This window comes from Eucalyptus grandis, chromosome 11 (assembly GCF_016545825.1).
Source record: "Eucalyptus grandis isolate ANBG69807.140 chromosome 11, ASM1654582v1, whole genome shotgun sequence".
Classification (NCBI taxonomy): Eukaryota; Viridiplantae; Streptophyta; class Magnoliopsida; order Myrtales; family Myrtaceae; genus Eucalyptus; species Eucalyptus grandis.
This window is the reverse complement of record NC_052622.1, coordinates 16,166,131-16,182,694: the sequence shown is the minus strand read 5'-3', so window position 1 is coordinate 16,182,694 and position 16,564 is coordinate 16,166,131. Positions and strand designations below refer to the sequence as shown.

Below are 16,564 nucleotides of genomic sequence, written 5' to 3'. Positions count from 1 at the left end.
AAAAGAAGAAAATGGAGTAGGGGGCGTCATGTACTCCTCTCCTTCGTCACACCAGAAACTGAAGCAGGAGTAATGGCCTTCTATAGGATTGGATGCCATTACCGTGTTAGACTTGTATCTGACAAACGCATGAGCCCTTCCGTAGGATCAAAGACCCGGTGACAATAGATAAATTTGACAAAGAAAAGGATTCCTTACTCGATTCTTTTTTTTTCCTTTTATTTTGTCGCATTAAATAACTCGGTTATACATGTTTCGTGATACCATCAAGATTGTCGTGGCCGAAATGAAAACTTTTTCGAGTCGTTGTATACATAAGCAACAGCACATGCTTTCAGTCTGTTGTATGGCTGGGCGAGGAACACGTCTTGCCTCAAGCAAGCTCGTTGACTATTTTCGTTCGGCTCGATGCTGCCTCAAGTTCTGTTTGCTACGTGCAATGGCGGTAGCGACCAGCAAATCAAGAATGGAGTTGGAGGTGTTCCTAAGTTTCAAGATGCCGGCTACTCGGTTTGGCATGACTTTACTAGTTGCCTGCATGGTGAATTGGCGCAGAAAGGAATCTGGTTCTTAAAAAAATGACGAAGAGATCCCAGTCAGTCAGAATGATTGGTGGGAAGCTTTTGCAAGCCCTCAACGACTCTCAAATCTATATACCAGCTTCCCTCCAGTCTGTGCTGTCACTGTGAGGCTGTGCATGTGGTAGATCGCACTTCAAAGTCAAAAAGGGAACAAGGAGATTCTCTCCATTTTCTTCAACGTAGAGCCAGATGCTATTGAGCTTACGACCTTCCCCTAAAAGGATTTGTGTATGTGGTTATTTTAATCGACAGTGTATTAGCTTGCCCCATGTAACCTCAAATACTTGGTTTACCATTGTGTACAAACTAACGGCAAAGAAAAGGAAAAAGCTCGACTTCCGTGCACGCCAACATTGTTGGTCGCATTGTTGACTCTATATATTCATCCCTAACCCCAACCCTTTTTAGAGGCCTTCTTACGTTTCGTTTAGGATAGCTTTTGGTCAAATGTGGGTTTGATTTCAAAGTACCACTAATTACAAGAGGCTAATCTTGAAATAGAAGCCCTGGCATTGAGTAATCAAACGTTTTACTTCAAACGATCAGACTGAAGTTGTGCATGGAATGCGTAGTGACCCGTGTGGCTCGGAACCTTGGAAATGGGAATCAGAACTGAACCGGCAGCTTCCACTGCAAGTCTAGTTCAATGGTAGTTGCTGCAGAATCAACTGATGAAACTCGGATTTATCTAAGAACCAATTCCTTTCTTATACTATAGCCGATACTAATGAAACTAAAATTGATTAAGGTTCGCTTTTGGCCAGATTTGCTTGATTTATGATCATAGGTGTAAAGCTGAAAAGATCATGTCTAGTGCTTTCTCACTTGTCCTCGCGAGTGATTCTTTAGTTTTTGTACAAGCAAAGGTGGATGTTGCAGGAGGCTTAAGGAAGTGGTAGATTCTTATTGCAAAGTCTCTGGCCAGCAAATCAATTTCCATCATTAAAGCATTTTCTTAAGTTCCCATTTACCTAGTGAAGTAAGAGATGAATTGAGCCCGCTGCCTGGTACTCTGGAAACTACAATACTTTGGACCATATCTGGGGTTGTCAACTGTGCCGGGTAAAATTACCCAAAAAAAGGAAAAAGAAAAAGAAAGAGCTTTTGGGTTTTGTAAAAGTGAAGGTTACGAAGAAACTGGCAGGTTAGATTAAGTCTTTTTCGTCAAAGCTGCGAGGGAGATTCTTGCTGAATCAACTGTAACAGTGCCTACATATCCCATGGGAGTTTTTACATTTCACTGGAAAGAGTTGGAACTCGTTGACTGAAGCTAATAAGGATGATGGGGATCTGGGTTTGGAAACTCGCTCAGAGGCTGCAGACTCAACCTGATGCTCTGGGGCCAAGGATGTCGAAAAGACTGCACTTTAAACCACTTCAACTTCGATTTGAAGCTAGGAAAGAAGCATTCTCATTGGAAGGGGATGTCCTGATGAATGAAAGGGTTGATGTGACAACTGACAAGTGGCGATGGAGAATCATCGAGCAAAGGTAGGATGACCAAGCGCTTCATCCTGCGCGAGGAGCACGAGTGGGAGACGACTTCTGTCATGGCCGACTCGACGGATGAAGACACCGGCGCCTGTAGTCTCGGCCCCGGTTCGGGGAGCGATGGCTGAGCTCGAAGTTTCCGCAGAGAAGGCTTGAGGGACAGGAGGTGCAGCAATGGCGTTCGGAGAAAATGTGGCAACTTTTACAGTTGAATAAGCCTGCGAGCCGTCTTGACCCGTTCAAGAAGTTGGGATTGACAGCGAAGCGAAGGCATCCGCTGCTTGGAATCTCGGCCCGATTCTCTCTTTTGTTCAAAGTTCTTTATCGGTCTTTCGCTTGTGTCATTTATATTTGACCACGTAGAGTAATTACAACGTAAGGAATCGGGAAAGGGGAAAGGATGTCATAACTTCTTTTTTGGTTCTTTCAATTTATCGTGTATGCTTCGGTGCTAGAAATTTAATGAGAAATTATACAAATGATCACCTAATTTTAGAAGCTACTACACTCTCGGCCACCATATTCCCTATTCTTACATAAATATGAAACTAAATTAATGCACATCGATTGATTCGAGATAGTTTGTAAATATATTGAGTACTAAACAATTTTTTAAATGGAAGCAAAAAGCTAGCCTAAGTACATTGAATTCCAATTTAATTACAGTCTAAATTAGGTTTAAAAGATTTGAGAATCCCAGTTAATTAGAATAATGGGAAAAGATAATTTAATTGTAGCCTATCATGAGCAAGTGTATATCTAACCATGTTTCTTGAAGAGCCTTTTTAAAATAAAATATTGTTGATAAAGTTGGATTTTTTTTTACACATCCAAGTAGATGTGGACTTATTCATGAAGAAACTTTTCTACACGGCCTCAAAGCGCCTCCTAATTGAATTAATGTTCAATTTGCGCAAGGTCATAAATCAACCAAAATTTATATTTATCCACGAAAATTTAAGTAAATAAATAAATAAATGGTTAATAAGAGAAAAGGGCAAAAAAAAGGAAAAAACATTTCTTTGCAAACAAGAAAGGGAGAGTCCTCTCCGACTTAAGAACCCATCCACCCCGGCGTTCTCCTCTTCACATCTCCCCTTCCCCCTCCTCTCGTCTCCCTTCACTCTCTCTCTCTTCTCCTCCATCGCTGCAGCTCGCTCCCGAATCGGACCGCCATGGCCAGCCAAGCCGAATCCTCCGACCCGTAAGTCCAGATCTTTCGCCTCAAAATCCCGCCTTTCCTTTCCTCTCGCCCGTCTCCGATTCCCCGGTGTTTCTCTTCGGAAATCTGACGCTCGCCCGATCGATTTGTTTTTCCTTTATTTTTTTTTTTTGGTTTAATTTGTGGGTCTTCGGATGCAGCAAGGGGACGAAGAGGGACTTCAGCACCGCGATCCTGGAGCGCAAGAAGGCCGCCAACCGCCTCGTCGTCGACGAGGCCGTCAACGACGACAATTCCGTGGTCGCCCTCCACCCGGAGACCATGGAGAAGCTCCAGCTCTTCCGCGGCGACACCATCCTCGTCAAGGTTCGTGGGGTTTTGCCCCCTTTCCGGGGGGGAACGATTCGGTTTTTGGGTGATTTGCGGGCGTGCCGGGGTTCTAGGGTTGCTTTGGATTGGCCTCCTTGTGATCCGTTTTGGAGTGTGGAATCTCTTGAGCTTTGAGAGGCCTCTGTTTTAGTAGCAGTTTTTTTTTAGTTTCGAGGTCGATATGTCGCTGGATTGAAACCTGGAGACTCTGCTTGTGGATTTTGTGATATTATCTGAGCTTCTGTAGATTGTAATGAGGTTCGATCCTCTTGTTGTCTTTGCAATATGTTGTTTCCTGTATTCATTCTCGTGTGAGACAATTGATGCGAAAGGTCTCTTTTTTAGCTCCGATGGCCGTAGTTTCCATGCTATCATGCTCAATTTTTGCTCTTATGACTTGATTTTACTAAGTCGCAAGTGAGCCATGTAGGCTAGTTAGTCACATTACTCATGGTGATCGAACATCTTTTCATGATAGAATTCTCTCTCTCTCTCTCTCTCTCTCTCTCTCTCTCTCTCTCTCTCTGTGTAAGTACTTTTGCACTTGCACATAATGGCATTGTCTTGCATTGTTTCCATCTCTCTGATGTAAAGGACAGTTGTTTTGGTAGCATGGCAATGTAGATTTCAGATTGTATGCAATGATTTGCGGTGGTCTTAAAATGCTATCTTCTTTTATCCAGGGGAAGAAAAGGAAAGACACTGTCTGCATTGCTCTTGCTGACGACACATGCGACGAGCCAAAGATTAGGATGAACAAAGTGGTGAGACAAAACCTGAGGGTTAGACTGGGAGATGTTGTTTCAGTGCATCAGTGTCCTGATGTCAAGTATGGAAAGCGAGTTCACATCCTTCCTGTGGATGACACCATCGAAGGGATTACTGGAAGTCTCTTTGATGCATTCTTGAAGCGTGAGTTTCACTATTCTTACTACCTGCATGGTTCCCTCACATATATCTTGATGTAGGAGATACTGTTTCGGTTCTTGCTTTGGCTATTGGTCCTATGTGCCTAATCCCTTCTGGACTTGTCTTTTTTAGATCAAAACTACAAACCTAACCAAACCATCTGATTCTATAGCGGTCCTGCACTTGTATATCTTAAAGATAAAATTTTGGTTTATAAATCCCTCCTTTTTTGTACTCATGGGATTTCGGTAATATGCCATGTAAAAATAACTGCATATTAAATTAAAACACTAGATTGAGTAAGAATTCGTGGATGGTAATCTGAAATTTGAAACTTATTGGTGGACAATAATCAAAAGACATAACACTATCTGTTTCCGTAAAATTTGTCCATTCTATATATATGCTTTGCCAGATCCCGTCAAACAACAATTTGCAGTTTCATTTTTTCTTCTATTTGGGCTTGTGGCCCATGTTAGTTGGGCTCGTTTCCTCTTTTTTTTTTTCTTTTTTTTTTTTATCTTTCCTAAATGTAGAACCATTGTGAAGTGCGTGCTTTGAACTGCAATCACTTTCCCATGAGCTTTGTTACATTTAGTTAGTACCTGATGAATATTGGGATATATCAAATATTGGATGGCTCTTCTTCGTCCTCTGTTTATTAATCAAAATGCACTGAATACTAAAGTTGCTGGGGAGCCAGACCATACAAAAAAACTAGTTTGCTTGGTTTGAATATGGACTATGGTTTAGTGTTAATATCATGTAAAGCAGTTCATGCAGAACTTCTCTTTTTACATATCTACAGGACAATACAACTTCCTAAAAGTGATATTTCGACTCATAATGCCTTCTGATATCGGGTAAAACATGTAAATGGATCTGTGAGCTAGTGCTAGCCTTTGTGAGGGAAGCTGATGCTTATTATCTTGTCAAACCATTCCATTGACTGCAGAGTCATGTTAGTTGGAGCACAAACATTAAATTCTCACTCTTTTTTGCAAAGAGCATCTTTTCTTGGATAGGATGAATGTTTTTTTAACTCGATGGATTCATTCTCTGTAGCTTACTTTCTGGAGGCATATCGCCCTGTGAGGAAAGGCGATCTTTTCCTTGTTAGAGGAGGAATGAGAAGTGTCGAGTTCAAGGTTATTGAGACTGATCCTGGCGAGTATTGTGTTGTTGCCCCAGATACAGAGATCTTCTGCGAGGGAGAACCTGTGAGGAGGGAGGATGAAAATAGATTAGATGAGGTTGGTTATGATGATGTTGGTGGTGTTAGGAAGCAAATGGCTCAAATTAGGGAGCTGGTAGAGCTGCCATTGAGACATCCACAGTTATTCAAATCAATTGGTGTGAAACCACCGAAAGGAATCCTGCTGTATGGACCTCCTGGATCTGGGAAAACCCTCATTGCTAGGGCAGTTGCAAATGAAACCGGTGCCTTCTTTTTCTGTATCAATGGACCAGAGATCATGTCAAAGTTGGCTGGTGAAAGTGAAAGCAATCTCAGGAAAGCTTTCGAGGAAGCCGAGAAAAATGCACCTTCCATCATCTTTATTGATGAGATCGATTCAATTGCTCCGAAGCGAGAGAAGACTCATGGAGAGGTGGAGAGGAGGATTGTGTCTCAGCTGCTAACGCTCATGGATGGCTTGAAGTCCCGTGCCCATGTCATAGTTATCGGGGCTACTAACCGACCAAACAGTATTGACCCAGCTTTGAGAAGATTTGGAAGATTTGACAGGGAAATCGATATTGGAGTTCCTGATGAAGTTGGGCGCCTTGAAGTCCTCCGCATTCACACAAAGAACATGAAGCTTGCTGAAGATGTATAGGATTTTCTTTTTTGTTTCCTAACCAATTCGTTGTATGAATATCTTCTTTTTCCCCTCAGTTCCAATAATTCTGCTGAATGCTGTGCAGGTTGATCTGGAAAGAATTGCTAAGGACACACATGGCTATGTTGGTGCTGATCTGGCTGCTCTCTGCACTGAAGCTGCACTTCAGTGCATCAGGGAGAAGATGGATGTAATTGACTTGGAAGATGAGACGATAGATGCGGAGATACTCAACTCCATGGCAGTTACAAATGAGCACTTCCACACTGCTCTTGGAACGAGCAACCCATCTGCTCTCCGTGAGACAGTAAGTATATGTGATGTGGACTTTATGCATAATATTGAGATGCTTACCAATTTTGAGCTGCGCCATGGTATTATTCTCCTGCCCGAGTTTGATTCTAACTCCTGCGTTTTTTTTTTTTTCCTCCAGGTGGTTGAAGTGCCAAATGTGAGCTGGCAAGATATTGGCGGTCTTGAGAATGTTAAGAGAGAGCTTCAAGAGGTATGGTTATTTGTGTTCCTTTTTTTTTTTTTTTTTTTTTTTTTTTTTTTTTTTTTTTTTTTTGGGGGGGGGGTTATGCTTCAATAATTTGAGGTCTTAAATTTGGAATTTAATGGCTGCTTCATTTTTGTTGTACAGACTGTTCAATATCCAGTGGAGCATCCCGAGAAGTTTGAGAAATTTGGAATGTCACCTTCTAAGGGAGTTCTTTTCTATGGTCCTCCTGGATGTGGCAAAACTCTTCTGGCTAAAGCTATAGCTAATGAATGTCAGGCAAATTTTATCAGTGTGAAAGGCCCTGAGTTGCTTACTATGTGGTTCGGAGAGAGTGAGGCAAATGTCCGTGAAATTTTTGATAAGGCCCGACAATCTGCCCCTTGTGTTCTGTTTTTCGACGAACTTGACTCGATTGCTACACAGGTTTGTTTTTCTTCACGTGACTTTGGTACTTGGTTTGGATTGTGAAAACCATCTAGTAATGGAAGTAGTATTCCTGATTGTGATATTGATTGGAATGCTTGATGCAAGCAAATTTCTTACCTCACTAAGTTAAAATGTATCCAAAATGTTATAAATGAGATACCATCTCATCTGCTTGATATGATAAATTTAAGTATTGGTGGTAGCAACCTAACATTCATTTCTAATACTCATAATATCAAGTGCTTCTTGGATGTGCAAGTAAATGACTACTTGCCGTTGATGGTAGTATTATTTTCCACTTGTTAATTTCTTCAAAATTTCATGTCTTTCTAGCAACCCCCATAACAAAGTAATTTAAGGTTTTGAAGCCGATATTATTTGGTGCCAAATCAAGAGTTGAATTGAAGATTGTGCTACACGGGCTTCATAAGCAGTAGGTAGTTTGGTGGTTGTTGGTTATTAATCCTGGGAGGGACACATAATAAGACGGGCTTGTTATGTTCAAATGCCTCTGTTCTTTTTTTCTTTGGTTTCTCTTGACACGTGTTGGTTCCAGATATGTTGCTTGACAAGTGACTAGCACCTCATTATCTGGGTTGCGTTTCATGCAGAGAGGAAGCAGTGTGGGAGATGCTGGGGGTGCTGCTGATCGGGTTTTGAACCAACTTCTTACAGAGATGGATGGGATGTCTGCAAAGAAAACCGTGTTCATCATTGGAGCCACCAACAGGCCTGACATTATAGACCCTGCACTTCTACGTCCAGGGCGTCTTGATCAACTGATTTACATCCCTCTCCCTGATGAGGACTCCCGACATCAAATATTTAAGGCATGCTTGAGGAAATCCCCAGTCTCCAAAGATGTTGATCTGAGAGCTCTTGCTAAGTATACGCAAGGATTTAGTGGTGCTGATATCACAGAAATATGCCAGCGTTCATGCAAATATGCCATCAGAGAAAACATTGAGAAAGTATGGTTCTGCTTGTCTTTGATACCTTACTGTATTTTCTCATTTCAGTACTTGAGTTATAATGCCTGTGGGATGGGCGGTAGCCGAATAGAATCGAGATTCCATCTTCATTCTATTTCATAATTTTGGTAGTGGAAATTTGAATGGGGGGATGACCATCCAGCTCGTGGTTTAAACATCTCGAGACCTTGAGCTCGTGGTTTAAACATCTCGAGACCTTGTCAGTGCCTTCCCTAGTTAAAATGTATAGTGTCAATTGTCACACTTTTTCCCAACTTCTTCACCATCGAGGTTCTTTTTTGTACTTATAATTATTCCTTTCAACATTGCTTTTCTATAGCTGATGTCAGTGCTCATTACGTTCCACGTATATTTCATGTCATCTCCTAGACTTGTTAGTTTCTTCTAAATGCTTGTGTGTTTTAGGTAGCAAATATATCATGGAAAGTAAGTTTCTTCTGTTGATGCTATGCAGGATATCGAGAGAGAAAGGAGGAGAAGTGAGAATCCAGAAGCAATGGAGGAGGACGTCGAGGATGAAGTGGCGGAAATCAAAGCTGCTCATTTCGAGGAATCGATGAAGTATGCTCGCAGGAGTGTGAGTGATGCTGATATTAGGAAGTATCAAGCTTTCGCTCAGACACTCCAGCAGTCGAGAGGGTTTGGAAGCGAATTTCGATTTGCAGACGCCGGTGCTGGTGCTGGCACTGCGGGATCAGATCCATTCGCAGCTTCTGCTGGCGGTGCTGATGACGATGACCTCTATAGTTAAAAAGATAGTCTGTTTACATTTCCCTTTGCATATCAAACCTTTCTCCCTTCCTGTTTCACTGTATACTGTTGGAATTGTCTCGTGGGAAGGCTTTGGCTTCATGGTGTCCGACGTACTCCCGATCATTTTGAGGTCCCCAAACTTCCCGTGTTTCTGACATTCTGAGGTAGTGGCCTTCCATTTAAAATTCTTACTTTGTCTCAATTTATTTGCGCTGCATTAAGCATGAGCAGTGGAATTCAGTCCCGGAAATGGATTGCTCTTGCTGTCTACTCCAGAAATATCTAGGTATATCTTGGACCATGTGCATTGTGTACATGCTCCCAATGCAATGACGAGGTGCTTTCGTGTGAATTTCATTCTATTGCATGAATTTCGTCTGTCAGGCATTCAGATGCATGGGTACACTTTTGATTCGGAGCCTGTGCAAGTTCCGGTTATCTACCCTTAAGTAATCACCTTGTGCTTAATCTTGTTGATCATTGCTATCGTTGTGTTATGTTGTCTTATTAAGTCGGAAAAGTTCTCTCTCCTAATGTGAAAGAGTGGTTCAACGCTGAGCAGTAACCAAGTCAATCTTCCATACTTTGCATTATAATTGATTGTCTTAGGAAGGCGAATGTTGTGAATGGGGAAATCCAATTTCTTAGTTAGTATTCGATAATTGCATGCTTCTCCGAACTTTCGGAGGAAAAAGAAGTCAAGGAGTCAAGGAGTCCGAAACAAGTGATTTGTCCCGAAGACATTTTGATGGCCATACAAACTGATTACGCAAAAGCCTGAGCTGCTAAAGAAACAAGCAAATTCATGCAGCTCGCGAATTTCACCGTCGTACTCCACGTTCAATTTGCATGCGTACCTTACTCATGTCATGAATGACGAAACCCTATGCGAATCTCACCAGTCACCCTCCTTGATTCAATCCGACCGCCACGGAATTTTGCGCAGCAACATCACCTGCCCCATCAAAGGAACAAAAATGTGGACAACCGACCCCAATGGATTTGCTGAGACACTAAAAGGCGCACGTGACAAAATTTTTGAAATAGAAATTAATTTTTAGCCATAAATTTCAATTTCAGTTTCATGGACAAGTTTTTGAGAAAAAAAAAACGCATTTCATAATGATTTAAAATTTATATTTCTGAAATAAAAATGTGTTTGATAATAAAATAAAATTTATATTTTTAGGAGCAGCAACGACTAGCGTGCGTGCCCGGAGTCTGACGTCTAGCGATTGGCATTCGGCATTTGGTGACCGGCTTTGTGCAGCCAAAGTTCGAAGTCCGGCGATTCGACACTAGAGTTTAGCGATTGGATCGGTGGGCAGCGAAGTACGAAGTCGAACGTTGGATTCCAACGACCGACAATCGATGTCCAACATTCGGAGCTGACATCCAACGTTTGATGTCGGAGTTTGACACCGGAGGCAAAGCGATCGACATTTGGTGGTTGGTACGATCAATAGCATAGATGTCTAGTGGTTGGTGGTGAGCCTCCGGCATTCAATGATTGGCAATGAGCGGCCAACGACCGGTGGACGTTTAGCATCCAACGATCGGGCGGTTAGCGATAAGCGGCCGGAGTCCAATGGCCAACGGTCGGCGACTGATGGTTGAGGTCGATGGTGGGTGGCGGTAAAGTGGCGGCGTTCGGCATCCCACAAGCGGCAAGTGGGTGATGGGCGGTGATGAAAGTAAACATGAAGGAAATTTTGATTTCTCATTTATATTCCAAAAATAGAAAAGTTAAAAATTTTAACTTTTGATTTATGTTCCAAATATATTTTAAAATAGAAATCATTTCAAAAGAAAAATAAAATTATATTACCGAATGGATTTATTTTCAAACCTATTTCAAAAAATTAAAAAAATAAATAAATAAAATGTTGTCATGCTCGCTCTAAACTGCTCCGTCTTCGACTTTCAAACTCTAGTCAACAAGTACAGCCTCACAAACGCGGAGCTGAATGCTCGAAACGTCATTCATCGATAAAATCCCGACACGACATTTCAATCACCGGATTCGATCATATAAAAAGGAGAAAGAAATCAGAGCCGCGCATCATGGACGAGACTTCGCCATATGGCCTTGGCAAAAATATCTCGTCTTTACTCTTGCTGGGCCGGGCAGAATCACTTGGAACCGAGAGAGACAGAGAGAGACAGCCCAACCTCATCCTCTAAGAAGAAAAACCGAGTCTTTCAGCCTCTGAAATCTTCGCTTCTCTCTCTCTCTCTGTGCTTCCCTTATCTCTCTTTCTCCCTCTGCGACTCGGCTCTGCCTACGCAGACTCTCATTCTATCCATCCGCAGACGTGGCCGCGCATTGCGCTGGAGCATCCGACGAGAGGAGCGGACACGGGCACGCGCACGCCCCAGTTTCCCTGAATTCCGAGCTCGATGCTAAATGGAGTCCGCAAGGAACTTGCTCTCGTCTTCCTCCTCTGCTCCCCGGTTCCCTCGCAGAGTCCTGTCCAGAAACTCTCTCCCCGCTCCCCCTTCAGGTAGCGCGCGGTTTTTTAGCGTGCCCATAGTGCGTCTGCTTGTCCGGGCTCTGAAAGTGCGCGTGAAGTTCCCACCTTTTCCGCAAAACACCGCCGTGCGCGGATGCTGTTTGATTATTTGCCTTTCAAGATATCTTGGGTCGGACCCTTTAACGGCATTCGCCATAATATGATGGGACTTTTTCGGCTGTTCGCATCGCTCTTTTACGAATGAGTTAGTGAACGAGGTTGGTGTCTTTACTGGGATTCCCAGGAGTTTGCGGAGAGAGTTTTGGGACCCGGTTCGGAAATTTTCAGGAACCGCGTAGTCTCTTTTTTGTGCTTCTTTTATACACGACAGCAGAACTCATCCATCACTAGTGATTGCTTCCGAACGACGAATGCATATATTTGACAATGCTAGCAAATGGCTTTCCTATTCATTTCTTCAGTTTTCTTGTTTCGTGATCAAGGGGCCGTTCCGTCTGCGCCTTCTCCATCAAGGGCTCGAGCTATCACTACGTCCGTGTCCTTACAGGAGCAGCAAAATGAGTACAGGCCTCTCTTACGTGTGATCCAAGACGACAAGTCGTTACAGGTTAGACTGTCCATAGAGATGCTTTGTGCAATCCACACAGGGGTGATGAATGAGTTCTTTTTCGGCTGGAATGAAACTGTGATCCCTATGTGATTGTTTATGAGGTCATTAGTTTGATTATGCTACTGTTTTCGTTTGTGCGATAGGTGTCGAGAAACAGGAAGCAGATGGAGACTGGGTTGGTGACTTTGAGAGATAAAAGTCTCGATGAGTCTGAAAGATTAATCCAAGATTTTGTGTATCACCGTCGCCACTGGCCTGGTTTATGGTACCCGTAAGACACTTGCATAAACCAGCCTCTTATGTTGACGATTATACAAAATCTCAATGCAAACTTAATAGAGCGAGTTGTCAAGTTCTTCTTTCTTTTATCACTTAGAAGCTGTGTGAGATGAAAGTCTCATGCACGGTTTTGAATGAGAGAAAGAAGTGAGGAATCCTCTTTTCAACTCTGACTCTCCCACTCCAGTCGTTGCTTTTCTTTCTGTTACTTCAAAAGTAGCTGCGTCAGAATATTGTACCCTTCTGGGCCACCTCTTGAGTGTAACATTTTATCTATGATATCGCAGATTGCCATCAATAAAAACTAGGGATGACCAATGCTCAAACATGCAGTCAGTCACAATCAATCCAGAGAAGCTTACTGACAATGAACTGTCTAATGTGGTTTCCCTTGCTAAGAAAGCACTGGAAGCTTCAAGGGAGGCAGCCTCATTGGCAGACCCTGCATTGCTTGGGACTGATCTTGATTTTGCACTTTCTCCCAGGTTTGTCTCATGTAAGCTTTATGCTTGGTTTGTGCTACTTGCTCTCTAGAATAAAGCTTTTTTCTTCTGTTGGTTTGTGCTACTTGCTCTCTAGAATAAAGCTTTTTTCTTCTGATGTTAGTTCTTTGATATCTCTTGGTACAAGCACTGCAACTTCAGTCAGTATTCGAAAGGAGGAAGTCAAAACAGTGAGATCAACACGGCTAATTGAAAGGCAATCTAAAATGAGGAGGGTGCCAAAGCCAAAAGATGTGATTACTGGGAACAAGAGTTCCAAAAGGCTGGATGCTAAAAGAAAAGCAAATGAAGGTTTTGATCCTAATGATCCTATTCGAATGTTCTTGTGGGGACCTGAAACTAAACAACTCTTGACATTTAAAGAAGAATCGGAGTTGATTCTTAAAATACAGGTGAATATAAATACCGACGCTACCATATTGTTAGCGCATAGTTTACAAGCTCTAATATCCTTTTTTCATGGATATGTGCAACAGGATCTACTTAAATTAGAGCAAGTGAAAGCAAGGCTTCAGTCTCAGTCAGGCCGTGAGCCTACCCTGCTTGAATGGGCTGAAGCCATTGGCATAACTTGTCGGGATTTGCAGTCACAGCTTCATTCTGGATACAGTTGTCGGGAAAAATTGATTAATGCTAACTTACGTCTGGTTGTTCACATTGCCAAACAATATCAGGGTCGAGGTCTCAGCCTACCAGACTTGCTGCAGGTTAATGGAAACACTATTCTGGCTTCTACGTTTCCTTGTCCAATTGGGATCTTTGACTTTTGAAATATGTCATCTTTTTTATATGATGTTTATATGTGAGAATTTAGCTTTACCTGCTCAATCAGTATCCCTATCTGCCTGCAGTGCACTTAAGAAGAATCTGAGATATTTGGTCCAAGTCTTTCCAAATCTGGGTCTTGGCTTACAGAGAACACCATCACACTGTGCTTATATTTGCAACTGTGTATGGTTGGGGTGGGGTTTGATTCATGGTTGTCCAGCATTTCAAACCTCCTTTTTGTTTTGCCATAGCATGTTCCTTACGAAAAATGAAAGGGTGTGAGTTCATTGAAAATAGGATGGATTTAATCAGCATTGGCAAGATATATCTTGTTTCCTAATCATGAGCTTGTGGTAGAGCACTTTTAAGTTTTTTTGGAGAGAAACTTTCGCATCTTGAATTAATAGCTCTCTATCCGTTTCACTATATTCAGGAAGGAAGTATGGGTCTTATGAAGAGCGTTGGGAAGTTCAAACCCCAGGCGGGCTGCCGGTTTGCCACTTATGCTTACTGGTGGATTAGGCAGACAGTAAGGAAGGCCATATTTCAAAATTCCAGGACAATACGTTTGCCGGTATTGAGTCTTATTTTCCCTGGGCTTTTTTTTTTTTATTAATTTATTTATCAGTGTCCATTGTCCAACAGCAATTACCATCTTAAAGAGCATTTTCTCTTGTTCCCAGAACATTTTCTGGGTCCTTATGATCTCATAAGGATGCTTTTAGTTGGCTGGGGAAGCAACTGGTGCTCTAGGGGTCAAATTATCTGGCTTTATCTGCCACTTAGAATGCAATTTAGTAAGTTGAGAAAATATAGACATTTTGTGTAATTCTGGATCAAAAATTTTCTTGCAGGAAAATGTGTATGCCCTCCTCGGCAAGGTGATGGAAGCAAAGAGATCTTGCATTCAAGAGGGACATCGTCTTCCAAGCAAAGAACAAGTAGCTAAACGTGCTGGAATTTCAGTCGACAAGTTGCAAAATCTAGTATCTACTACAAGAACACCCCTCTCACTGCAACAGCCTGTGTGGTCAGACCAGGATACCACCTTTCAGGTAATACTGCCTTTTTTCTCGGTCTGCTTTTGATCGGTCATTTTAACAAGAGAAAAGATAATGTGATGAATGTTCTCACCCAGATGAAGACCGTAAATGGATACCCTTCTCACAATCTCTTTAAATGGCTCATAAAGCATGTCCTTTTGAAGAATCTTAAATGTGTCATATATCCATGTTGTGATGAATGAAATTCTTGTGCAAATAAAAGAAATTTGAAAGCTAGGTGTCTGACTTATTGAGAACAAGGCTGGGGATTAATTTATTGTGCATCAGTCTGTGCTTTCTGCAGCTGTTATTTTAATCTTCTGACAATTCTGTGAATGCCGCTATGTTGTATAAGCTTGCCAGTGTGGATAATGGTTCAATTGTCGAAAGCAAGCTTTAGCCCTCTAAGCCTGCTGTTTTGGGGATAATCATGGCATAAACTTACTCCAGATTTAAGCATACCAGCTTATGTCGAAAGAGATGGTGATCATACACTCATGCACGTGCACAATGCTGAATTCTGACGCCAAAGTATATTTTAGTGAGCTCTAATTAACTTGGGATAGAGATGCTCATTTTGTGGATGGTGACATTAAAGACTCTACTTGTTTCATACTCATAAAGTGGAACTTAAGGCTGTACATCTAATATTTCTTCCTGCAGACTCTGAGTTTTGAGATTTGACTTGCTTTTCCAAGACATTTCTGAGCTTTTATTATTTGAATGCTGCATATGCAAATGCTTTAGTTGCACCTATTTGACTCACTTATATCATTCATATCCTCATCCTCAATGGCACGCTACGTTAGTGGCTTTATCAATAATCAATTCATCTATTATCCCCTGAAACATTGCATAGTCGTGCGGTAAAACTTAAGGCTGCACTTTCAGCTCTAACATCCATAGAGCCAATGATTTTCTTCATTCATCTAACCTTGGTGCAATTAGTTGCTGCTTGGCATTTGTACGCTCGTTTCAACTTCAGTTATCTTTGCAGGAGATAACTGCAGACACAGGGGTTGAGATCCCAGATCTAAGTGTCTCTAAGCAATTAATGAGACGACACGTGCGCAGCCTCCTAAGCACGCTCAGCCCTAAGGAGAGGCAGATCATCAAGCTAAGATATGGCATCGATGGCGGTGAACAGAGGTCACTCTCGGACATCGGAAACATCTTTGGTCTGTCTAAGGAGAGGGTGAGACAGCTGGAGAGTCGAGCTGTGTACAAGCTGAAGCAGTGCCTTGGCAGCCATGGCCTTCATGCGTATGGTCATTTGGTTATTTAATTATATGGATCCTGAGTGACATATTCAGCGGTTAACAGATCTTGATTCGGAAGAATGAATCTCGACGGGGGCAAATATCGCAAAAATCATTATCAGCAGGCAATGTATCAATTTTCTCAAAATACATTGGCTGAGCTATGTTTAAGATCTCAGCAATGTGACAAAATTGTAAGATTGAAAATTGTAATTCATTTGTACATTCTTGTAAGAGCTACGAATTATTTGATTTTGGCTGTCAATATCCTTAAAGGAAAGGTTGCCCATTTATTTTCTTGGATATTAATTCTGGAATTAGTCCTTTTTCTAGAATCTGGGAAGTGCTATCAATGATTGGAGATTACTAGCCAGTGTCACTATCACGTACAGAGAGATACTTCTGTATATAGTGAAACACTTCTGATGAAGGAATACACGTAAAGCAAGAATAATAAGCCCGGTGGATTTTTTCTTTTGGCGCACTCTTTTTTTTGCACCCTAATTATCTAATAATCTCCATTAATTTATTAATTGATTAAAATCACGAGTGAAAGGTGTGAGAGTTGTCATTGGTATCATGAAAAATACAAGACTCTTTGT

General features: G+C 41.9%; 2 protein-coding genes across 5 annotated transcripts; both read left to right on the top strand.

Annotated features, from left to right (window-relative positions):
* Positions 1-3,093: 3,093 nt before the first annotated feature.
* LOC104425078 (cell division cycle protein 48 homolog) lies at positions 3,094-9,287 on the top strand. The gene is made up of 9 exons (XM_010037665.3): positions 3,094-3,276; positions 3,435-3,600; positions 4,287-4,515; positions 5,578-6,344; positions 6,439-6,660; positions 6,787-6,858; positions 6,997-7,278; positions 7,893-8,252; positions 8,728-9,287. The coding sequence occupies exons 1-9, from the start codon at positions 3,248-3,250 to the stop codon at positions 9,022-9,024; spliced, it is 2,424 nt and encodes an 807-aa protein (XP_010035967.1). The 5' UTR covers positions 3,094-3,247; the 3' UTR covers positions 9,025-9,287.
* A 1,920-nt stretch (positions 9,288-11,207) lies between these two features.
* Positions 11,208-16,265, top strand: LOC104425077 (RNA polymerase sigma factor sigF, chloroplastic). 4 transcript variants are annotated; one of them, XM_010037663.3, is made up of 9 exons: positions 11,208-11,530; positions 11,962-12,107; positions 12,254-12,381; positions 12,677-12,874; positions 13,020-13,284; positions 13,369-13,599; positions 14,094-14,234; positions 14,515-14,715; positions 15,701-16,265. In XM_010037663.3, the coding sequence occupies exons 1-9, from the start codon at positions 11,434-11,436 to the stop codon at positions 15,986-15,988; spliced, it is 1,695 nt and encodes a 564-aa protein (XP_010035965.2). In that variant the 5' UTR covers positions 11,208-11,433; the 3' UTR covers positions 15,989-16,265. The 4 variants fall into 4 exon arrangements, with proteins under 4 accessions (XP_010035965.2, XP_039160825.1, XP_010035963.2 ...); XM_039304891.1 differs by having other exon boundaries at positions 12,677-12,885; positions 13,034-13,284; XM_010037661.3 differs by having other exon boundaries at positions 11,210-11,530; positions 12,996-13,284.
* Positions 16,266-16,564: the final 299 nt, after the last annotated feature.